Source organism: Oreochromis aureus, linkage group 17, assembly GCF_013358895.1.
Source record: "Oreochromis aureus strain Israel breed Guangdong linkage group 17, ZZ_aureus, whole genome shotgun sequence".
Classification (NCBI taxonomy): Eukaryota; Metazoa; Chordata; class Actinopteri; order Cichliformes; family Cichlidae; genus Oreochromis; species Oreochromis aureus.
The window spans coordinates 31,993,428-32,004,107 of record NC_052958.1 but is presented as its reverse complement, the minus strand read 5'-3'; the positions used below and the strand labels follow the sequence as shown (position 1 = coordinate 32,004,107).

The following is a 10,680-nucleotide window of genomic DNA, read 5'->3' as shown; positions in this document are numbered from 1 at the left end:
ATACAGCCATACAACATGTTATGGACCAGTGGCGGTCCTAGCTTGTTTGGCGCCCTGGGCGAACACTCCCTCTGGCGCCCCCCATAAAACTGTTGTCGTAACCATACTGAATTTCACCAGAGAAACACACACACACACACACACACGTATGAAGAGAGAGAGAGAGAGTATGCATAGTATGCAAATGGCTACCAAACAGCCATCATAATACGTCATACAATGAGAACAGGACAAATCAACAACTGACAATGACTAATTAATATTAAAATCTGTAACATAATGTATTGTTTGGAGTTTAGTCTGTTACTATTTTTACCATTTCTTCTTGGAGCAACTGTAATCCACATTATTTCCTTAGGGATTAATATTAAAGTATTCTGATTCTGATTGTTTCAGGATACATGACCTGCCATTATCCAATGACACATCTGCTTACCTGTATCTTTTGCTCGTTTTAAATTGTTATTGGTCCCTTTACCCCTAGTCCTAAAGTGTATATTTATTTTCTTACTCTTCTTATATATATTGTTTGTTTACTTGCACTGCTGTAACTGGAACCTTGTCCTCTCGTGTCTCTATATACTGGACTGTATGTAGCAGAGATGACAATAAAGTTTACTTTGACTTAAGCAGCAAGCAGGCGCACCGAGGGCTCTCGCGCTCACTTTTCGAGTACAGAATTTCGAAAAAAAACATCGGTGCAAATTATAAGTCTGTATCATAATGTCTGGTGTTTTCGTGTTTGTTGGTTTGTTTTTCTTTTCTTTTATTTTGCGAGCTCCAGCCAGCCAGAGAATCCCCCGCCGCCCCGCCCTCTCCTCCCTGTGCCACAAGCAGCAGGCGCACCTCGCAAACGGAGGGCACCTGAAGAGGAATGGAGGAAGACAGCACTACTGTGGTAGAGGAGCGGTGTGTGTGCAGACATGGCTGCTGTTGGTGAAGCGGACTGAACTTAGAGGAGAGACACAAACTAAAGTATCAATCCCATCACGTCAGTGTGGACCTGATACCAACGTCTGTATCGCTTCTATCGATGCTTGTATCAATCCACCCAGCCTGAGTTGAAGCAGCAATGAGTTCAGTTCAGTATCTGAGAGAGTTCATCAAGGAGAGACTAACTGCTGTTGGTGAAGAAATCTTCTCAGAGGTTCAAAAAACCATCGTATGAGGAGGAGATCTACCGTCAGCACAGACTGCTGGATATCAGCCGGAAACCCGACAGAAACTCACACATCATAGGTACGGACATGTTTTTAACTCTGTGCTGTTCAAGCTCAGATTCTTCAGTGTGACTGACTTTACTAGAAGATGTTAAACTGGGTATTTATCAGTGCTGTGGGTCAGTGTCCAGTGATGGACTATGTTGGACTGGTGCAGGTCCATGGTCACTGATAGGTTAGGTTTTAAAACAGTTTAATTGATTTATTTATTAAACTGTTTTTTTCTCTAACAGATTCCAGTGTTGAGTACATCAGGCGTCAGTGTTTTAGATCCTCTGTAAACACTGAGACTGTGCAGTAAAGATCTAGTTAGATGTCAGCAGAAAACACATTTAACAAGTTGTTAACAGACTTCTCTGAAGTTGAAGTGAAGCTTCATTTAAAGAAGGATTTCACACACTGATGTTTTCATGGTGGTCACCCTGCAGTTTAGTTTGGTGGACTTTGTGTCTTTGCTCACAGTGAGGAGCTTCAATGCTAACATGTTAGTGTGTAGCTGTGAGTGTGCACAACTATTTCCCTGAGCTGTTGTGTGTGTCTGTGTGTGGCTTATAATGGGTCAAATAACAGGATGATGACCATTTATTTAGTTTTGATTCATGCTTTTAAAAAATAGTTTTTGTATCAACACGTTAGTGATTATTGTTCTTGTATTTCTTTGTTCCTCAAGACCTCCCACAACAACATGACTGTAAGGAAGAGGAGGGTCTGGATGAGCAGCAGGTCTGTAACCAGGAGAGGAACTCCAGTCTGGACCAGGAGGACCCAGAGCCTCCACAGATTAAAGAGGAACAGGAGGAGCTCTGCAGCAGTCAGGAGGGAGGGAGAGCAGCTTGGACTGAAGGAGGAGACTGAAGGCATTATCGTCTGGACTGATGAAGAGCAGCTCAGATTGATGGAGACCATCTGGAAACCTGTGATAAAGTTACACAGAATGTAAGACTGTGATGTTTTACTAACAGTAAATGTGACTCATGGGTGTCAAAGTGGACCAGTGGTTAGCACTGTTGGCTCACAGCAACAAGGTCTTGAGTTTGACTCCACCATGTGTCCGGGCCTTTCTGTGTGGAGTTTGCATGTTCTCCCCTTGTTCACTCACCAGAGACATGCAGACAGCTGGGTTAGGTTAGTTCACTGCATTTATTTTCAGATGCACAGGAAGAATTGAAGTTTTCATTTACATAAACACATTTCCACCATTAATTCATACGAAAAGGTGAAAATTAGTGTATAAAAATTCAGCAGAATGAAAGACGTGAAACATCTGAGTTTCAAATTTCCACCCACTCCTCAGACAAAATCTACACAGAGACACAAAGCCAGCAACACAAGTTTCATTTTCTTCTGTTACCAGTTTAAGTTAAAGAAAGTGGTGAGATTAGAACAGTTTACAGGTCTGGGTAAGTATGAATAAATATTTTTATTCTGTTTTGGAAAATATGAATTCAGAGTTTCTAAAATGAAATTTATCAGACAAGAAGAGAGTTTTCATGGTATTTCAAGCACAGCAAAACATTTAAGAGAGCTCTCCCCCAGCATGCCTTTTTATTACTGTAGCCATTCCAGACATCCACATTCATTTAACTAAAACCAACAACATCTATGTATTTCATACATCACAGACATTCACATATGAAGCTGAACCTTGAACTTTGCTAATACGAGTGTCAGAACTAAACATCTGCATCAGTGCCCGAATAATTTGTCATGTTTTACACTTTAAATTTCAGTGGTATATGTGAGCAACAAGCTCAATATGTAGAGACCTGCTAATAGTTCAGGCCACTAAATATTTTCTCAAATGTTTGTTTTGCCATCATTTTTTCCCCTTTGTGCCTTCAGATGTCCAACAGCAGCATGCTTTTGAGGAAGAGGAGGTTTTTACCAACCAGGAGGTCTGTAACCAGGAGAGAAACTCCAGTCTGGACCAGGAGGACCCGGAGCCTCCACAGATTAAAGAGGAACAGGAGGAACTCCGCAGCAATCAGGAGGGAGTAGAGCTGGGCGATATAAGATTTTTTCATATCACGGTATGTTTTTTTCATTTCAGGCGATAACGATATATATCACGATATAAGCCAAATAACTATATTTGTCTGATTTAAATGTGCCGTTGCTCACAAGTAAAATGTGAAATAATCAGCAGCTTGTTTTGATTTAAATATTTATTTCCCATAATAAGTTCAACAGGGTAGATGTACTTAAGGAACATGAGACTTTTCAGATAAATAAAGGCAAATATTGCAAACTACACAAAAAGGCAGCCGCTAAAGCGTTTAAGTTTCAAAATAGAACAAACAAAACAGACTACTAAATTGTCAATTCCACTTAGAAACAAAATATTAATTCTAAAAATAAATCTTAGTTTGTTTTACAGAAGAACAGACAAAATTGACTAACTTTTGTCAATATCAAATAAATTGAGAACTAAAAGGAAATTCTCAATCTCTCCTTGTTGTATAGCTTAGCTTTTCAAACAGTTACTTTAGTCTGACAAAAGCCGAATGACGAATTAGCGCTTTCAGTCAGAGATTGAGCATGCACCGGTTTATTGTATTTCCAGACTTGCTTGGCACAATTTACAGTCGCGCTACTCTGTTTTTGTCAGACTTGAAATAGCGAAATACCTTCACACTACGGAACTTCTATGGCCCTTCCGTTCGACAATCTCTCCGGCATTGGAAACATCATCTGTTTTCTCTTCGGTAACCTTTGGTTACGCTCTCGGTTGATTTTTCTGTAGTCGGCACACTCATTTCCTCCATTACCTGGGCGGCACGGCGGCTGGCTGCTTCCCAAACAAATACACATGTGAGCCTTGGCGCTTGTGCTGTACGTAACAAGTCACGTGACGTGACGCTGCGGCTGTGATTGGTTCGGCTCTGTGCTACTTAATTTGGATTGGCTATTCTTCCTGGTTTTTTTTAAGAGGACAAGAGAGATGAGGCCTATTGCAATAGTTTAATTTTTCTATCGAGAAAAAGTTATTTCGCAATACATATCGTTATCGTTCTATCGCCCAGCTCTAGGAGGGAGAGCAGCTTGGACTGAAGCAGGAGACTGATACTTTCATGGAGACTCCTGCTTACGGGGAAAGTGCCCGCAGTGAACCAGAACCAAACAGCGAGCAGCTGCTTTCTGACAGCTCTCCTGAAGCAGAGAGCCGAGATCATGAAGAAAATCAGCATGTGGACTCAGGATCTATTACAAATGCAGAGCTGAAGAAAAGATGTCACAGAAAGAGAAGTCACAGTCAAAGAGTAGACAACACTCCTGTGTCAGTGAGTCAAAGTAGAACGGACACAAAGAATAAGTCTGTACAATGTGACGTGTGTGGAAAAACTTTAAAGAATAAATACAAAATGACTAGACATCTAGGAATTCACACAGGTGAGAAGCCGTATTCCTGTAGCACCTGTGGAAAAAGATTTGTTACCTCATCATCGTTCAAAACACACACGAGAACTCACACAGGTGAGAAACTATTCTTGTAGCACCTGTGAGAAAAGACTTGTCCAGACGATACAATTAAAGAATCACATGAGAATTCATACTAGTTAAAATGTTCATACTTATAAAATGTGGGAAAACTGTGAGTCATGGCTGAACATCTGAGTGAAAAGATGATACATATTAAAGTCAGTATTTTAGACCCAGAACAGTAAAGAAATCTCAGCATTGTTTGTTCTGTTTATTACGTTATTCTGTTAATTGTAACAGGGAAACTCTTATCTTACATTTCACCAAGGTTAAAGTTCAGTGTGCTCCTGTTCTGCTGGTTCATTGTTTAATTTCATGGATTTAAGTGGTGTTCATGTGTCTTTAAGGTTTATTAAGATTTTCAGATTTTTTTTCCTTACAAAGATGTAATCTCAAATGTGTAAAAGCAGCGTAACAGAGTGTTCTGCCTTATTTAACACAGGTTTTCATTGTTTCTGACAGTGGTGTTCCATCAGGACAAGCTTGCCCTGTCAAATTTCAAAAATAGTGATGAATTAAAATGTATCAAAGTAAAGTGATGTCACTCCTTTCATTTAAGACAGTGCTTTCATAAAACTACTCACCTTCATTTAATATTTAATCTATTTATATTACCGCCGTCTTGTGGCTGCAGTTGGTTTTGACACTGAAAGCTGTTCTTCTTTCATGTGTAGTCATCTAGGTCTATGTGTATGTCTCCTGGGTAAGCTGGGTAAGCTGTGAGGCCAACAGCTTGTTTCTGGTGTTTTGTGCGAGTTAATTGCCCCTGTGAAATAAATGTATTGGCTCAAATGATGTTTTTTTTTTTCTTGTGTGCAATTTATGACATAAAAAAGTAAGTTCGCAGTGTAACAGGTGGGATGCTACATAATGATTTGAAAAATTATACCACTACTTGTCACTGTCAGCTAACAATAAATCTCTTTTGGCAAAATAGATCTTTACCTGTAGTTGTATTAATATTTTATAATTCCTTAGCCGGAAGGAGTGAAGAAAGCTGAAGATTTCCATCTATAGTGCAGACAGACAGGACAACCTGTATCTTTTAATCTAATCAAATTTACCTTGTTAAATTGTGGAGGAAGGTGTTTGTGCTTGTTTTGGGGGTGGGGTGGCAATTGTTTCTGCTTGCCTTTTGTAAGTCACCACATGTTTCTGATGTTGTTTTATATAAATGTAAAAACTGATATTTTGCCTCTTTGGATAAAAATATTCCAGGACATTATAGAGGGTAAAACTTGGAGTGACTTGCCTGAGAGCAAGTAGTGGGAGGGCTTCTAGGAAGCCTGGAATATAAAGTTAGTGTTATTTTAAAATTTCTTCTTATGAGTTTCAGTAAAAGGAGTAGATGTTACAGTCTCTTATAATGCATTGCTTTAAATGGAGAGAATCTTGAGGATGGCTGTTATGAGGAAAGGCAGCCCAGAAACTTTACCAGCAACACACATCGTTGTGTGCCTCAACTTTCGGTCTTTTACCCAAGCTAATCTGTCATTTTTCTTCCTTGGTTAGGTTTAGGGATTAGAGATCTGATCAAAATTATCATATTAAAATTTGGGACACGTCGTCAGTAGTGGAGCCTGGATTCATCGGATGTTTCGGGCATTATCACTAGACACCTTTATCCAAGGAGGCCCTGCCAGGGTTGATCAGGCCCCGGAGTGTGCCACTGCTTTATGTTAGGTTGTTATTTCTCTTCTTCTTTCTTCTGCTTAGTTTTCTGTACTTCTATCTATTCACTTCAACTGAGAAATAATAATTACCTCTTTAGCATTTATGGAGCCTCACTTCTTCAAAGGGATAGAAAAGGTGATAAAGAGATTTTACATTAGTAATTCCTTTTGTGCATAATTTTATATTATTGTTAATAATAAATGAATTAAAGCAACAAAAGGAAAAAGGAAAAAGCTGAAAATTTAAATAGTTAAAAGTTGAAATGTAAAAATATTGGTTTTTGTATTATATGATTTATTACATTTTCTGTGGAGTGAATAAATAAAAGTATATTTACAGTGGCCCCTAGAGACAAAGCACGTACAACCTCCAAAACACGTAAAAACCCCAAAACGTGTAAAAACTATAATTTTATATTGTTGTTAATAATTTAATTAAAGCAACAAAACAACCTGAGGAGCCAGTTGGGAGCCGAAAGAGCCGGCTCTCTTTAGTGAGCCGAGCCGAAAAGAGTCGGTTCTCTCTAAAGAGCCGGAAATCAAATTACTAGTAAGTATCAATCATTACTTTGTTATGTTTTTAGTATATTTACCCACTAGTTTGCTTAGGAGATTAAATGGCGAACATGTCCAGGCTTCTAGGGGATTCTCTGTCTCTTTTAGATATGCATGGATCCATTCATGTATAACTCTACTATGGCATGACCAGTTATACAACAAAATGTTAGGAAAGGCAAGACCCCCTTTATGTTTGGGCAGCTGTAACGTTTTCATACTTAACCCTTGTGCTCCCCTTCGGGGCAGCCCCAGACCCCAGGGGTCCCAGAGTACCTCACCCTCAGTAGAGACAGGTGAATGAAAATGAAAAAAACAGAACGATCATTTGGGGTCGAAGAGTGCCCCAGAGCGTTTCTAATGGGTTCGTCAGGGGATCGGGAAAGAAAACGTAGCACTTGGGGGTCACGCACAGAAGCTGCTGCGGCAGCGTGGGGGTCATTGATACCCCAGTACATGAAAATGAAGCATAATCACAATCATGATAATAATGATAATATTAATAATAAGAATAATAAGGAGAAGAAGAAGAAGAAGAATACAACACACAGACGCTTCTGAGTTATTTTATTTTATTTGAAATTACACTCACGATACAACTGAGGCAATCTGGAAGGCAAAATAAAAGTCAACAACGGGGTCGAATCAGCCGTTTCAAGACAAACAAATCTCAGTAGATATGTCAAGAACACGTTTACATGAAAAAAAAAAGGTTTACATGAAAAAATATCAACAAACTGTGCGTGTTTCAGGCGCTCGGTGCTGTACAGCACCTCCTGTGGACGAACGTCATAGAGCCTGCCCGAAACTAGGAGAAAAATTGAAACGGGAGTGGCAGCCACAGAGGGAAATGATGACCTATCCAGTAAGTATCATTTAGGGACATGTGCAATAGGGGGGTGCGTTTTTAACCCCCTCCCCGGGGGCTGTATTTTTGATTACAATATCAACAAACTGTCCGTGTTTCAGGTGCTGTACAGCGCCTCCGGTGGCTGTGAATACATGATAAAAATATCACCGTAGGATGCGTGCATTGAAAGAATCAGCCTTTTGTGACAAACGAATCTCAGTAATCTCCTTTGTAACACTCTGTGACCAGCCGCAGCTGGCCGATTTTCACCACATCCTCTCCCACCAGTTTGTCGCCCTCTGCCTCTTTTCTGAGACAGCTGTCGGTGACAGACTCGGGCGAAACGTCCTCTTTGAAAGCGTTCGCATCCCCCAGGATGGTGTTTCCGGACGCACTCTTTCCCGATCCTGTTTTACCGACCAGAAGGAGTCTCAGTTCTTCACGGGTCGCAGAGCCTGCGGGGTTGGGGAAATGATGGTAACATTTGAATCATTCTAGAAAAAAATAAAAAATAAAACACTACGTTCCACTAGGCTATTCTTTTGTTATTTTTGTATCGATGTTGACAGCAAGCAGTTTGTCCACATAAAGCGAGTACCACAAGCAGCACACAACCCTGGGATTGCACTTTACCTTCGTATCGATGTTGACAGCGAGCAGTTTGCCCACATAACGCGAGTAGCACAAGCAGCACACATCCCTGGATCCGGCCTTTGGTCGCCAACATTTTCAGTAAGCTAAGAAAAGGAGAAAGAAAAAAGAGGTGAAATTAAGGCACATTCAAGGAAAGTCTTTCAGATCAGATTAGCAAGTTAAACCAAACTGAAAATACACGTTGAATAAACCATCCAATCCAATCCAATCCAGTTTTATTTATAAAGCACTTTAAAATACCCAGCACAGGAACAAAGTGCTGTACAGAAAATACATTAAAACAATAGAATAACAGAAAACAGCAAAGATAAATAAATAAAACACATAATACATAAAATTAAAACAGCCCTATATAAAAATAAAAACAAGATAAAACAGCATTGAATCACCTAAAAACAACTAAAATAAAAATAAAAATAAAAACCAACATCTCACATGGTGTCAAAGGCCAGGGTAAAGAGGTGGGTTTTCAAGAGTGACTTAAAAACAGATAAAGAACTGGCCTGTCTAATCTCTAAAGGAAGCTCGTTCCACAGTTTTGGAGCTGCTACAGCAAAAGCACGATCTCCTCTAAGTTTACGCCCAGTCCTGGGTACATTCAGGAGCAGCTGATCAGCTGACCTGAGAGAGCGGAGTGGGTGTATAAGGCTGTAGCAGCTCAGAGATAAGCTAAACCATGGCCCCAAACTGGTTGGTTGTCCCATGTGTTTCCCGTAGCTGCTCGGGCGCACACACAATGAGCCCTGGTTTCGCGACGCAGGCGCAGCAACAACCTCCTTCTCCTCCTCACTGCCTCCTGTGTGTGTGTGTGTGTCTGTGTGTGGGAGGTACTGGGTTCCTCACAGATGGTGGTGTTCCCAAAGCTAAGGGCTCGCCAGCGGGCCCGTGAGAGCGAGGTCAAGGTCCAAATGGAGGCTGTGTTCGTGAAACCCGCCCTCCATGAGCTAAGCGTATGCTAGCGGGCGCGCTTGAGAACGATGTAGAGGGAGCAAGGATGAGGAGGAGGCAAGGAGTGTCTGAAGTCCAACTGGAGGGCGGTGTTCACATAATAGGCAGGCCAAGCAGCTGCTCTTTCACTAGCGAGGCACATGAGAGCGAAGGAGAGGGAGCGAGAAGGGCGAGGAGCAACGGAGAGCCCGAGGTCCAACTAGAGGCGGTGTTCGTGAAACCCGCCCTCCAGCGACCTAAGCATACGCTAGCGAGGAGCATAAGCGGAGGGCCGTGTTGGCGTAATAGGCAGGCCAAACGGCTGCTCTTTCACTAGCGAGGCACTTGGGAATGATAGAGAGGGAGCAAGGAGGACGAGGAGGCACGTGAGCCCGAGGTCCAACTGGAGGCGGTGTTCGGCGTAATAGGCAGGCCACACAGCTGCTCTTTCACTAGCGAGCCGAATGAGAACGAAGGAGAGGGAGCGAGAAGGACGAGGAGCAACGGAGGCCGAGGGCCTCACAGAAGGGGTGTTCGCGAAACCAGCCCTCCACAGACCAAAGCCCTACGCTTGCGAGAACATAAACCTGCTGCGCTTTCACTAGCGAGGCTGTTGAGAACAATGTAGAGGGAGCAAGGATGAGGAGGAGGGCAAGGGTGTCTGAAGTCCAAGCGGAGGCGGTGTTCACGTAATAGGCAGGCCAAGCAGCTGCTCTTTCAATAGCGAGGCGCAGGAGAAAGACTGAGAAGGAGCAAGGAGGACGAGGAGCAACGGAGACCTTGATGTCCTCCTGTGGCGGTTTTCATGAGCCCACCCTCTGCAAATCTAAGCGTACTCTAGCGAGGAGCATGACAAGGATGTAGAGGGAGCAAGGATGACGAGGAGCAACGGAGAACCCGAGGTCCTCACCGAAGGGGTGTTCACGAAACCCGCCCTCCGCAGACCTAAGCGTGCGCTAGCGAGGAGCATGAGAACAATGTAGAGGGAGCAAGGATGACGAGGAGGCAAGGAGTCTCTGAAGTCCAAGCGGAGGGGGTGTTCGGCGTAATAGGCAGGCCAAGCAGCTGCTCTTTCACTAGCGAGGCGCAGGTGAGCGATGGAGAAGGAGCAAGGAAGACAGGGAGCAACGGAGAGCCCGAGGTCCTCACTTAGGCCCATTTACAGCGTAACCCGGCCCATCCGCCTAAGCGCTCACCTGCGAGGAGCAGGAGAACAGAGCAGAAGGAGGAAGGAGGACAGGGAGGCAGGGAGAGTCCGAAGTCCTCACTGAGGCCGGTTCTGTGAACACTGCCGAGAAGGAGACATTGATGATGATGATGA

The 10,680-nt window shown here is 42.6% G+C and overlaps 1 protein-coding gene and 1 long non-coding RNA gene across 2 annotated transcripts; one reads left to right on the top strand and one right to left on the bottom strand.

Annotated features, from left to right (window-relative positions):
• The first annotated feature begins 854 nt into the window (after positions 1-854).
• LOC120434065 lies at positions 855-5,105 on the top strand. The gene is made up of 4 exons (XR_005608921.1): positions 855-1,239; positions 1,891-2,156; positions 3,063-3,250; positions 4,244-5,105. It is a non-coding gene; the product is annotated as an uncharacterized LOC120434065 (long non-coding RNA).
• A 2,510-nt stretch (positions 5,106-7,615) lies between these two features.
• On the bottom strand, positions 7,616-8,510 carry LOC116321069 (GTPase IMAP family member 5-like). The gene is made up of 2 exons (XM_039601521.1): positions 8,412-8,510; positions 7,616-8,233 (listed from the first exon to the last, which is right to left on the bottom strand). The coding sequence occupies exons 1-2, from the start codon at positions 8,503-8,505 to the stop codon at positions 7,995-7,997; spliced, it is 333 nt and encodes a 110-aa protein (XP_039457455.1). The 5' UTR covers positions 8,506-8,510; the 3' UTR covers positions 7,616-7,994.
• Between the last annotated feature and the right edge of the window lie 2,170 nt (positions 8,511-10,680).

Bases quoted from the DNA above. Each gene is read 5' to 3' on its own strand.
- LOC116321069 (XM_039601521.1), bottom strand. From the start codon at position 8,505: ATGTTGGCGACCAAAGGCCGGATCCAGGGATGTGTGCTGCTTGTGCTA. The intron at 8,234-8,411 runs GTAAAGTGCAAT...CCAACCCCGCAG, and splicing joins CTGTCAACATCGATACGAAG to GCTCTGCGACCCGTGAAGAA.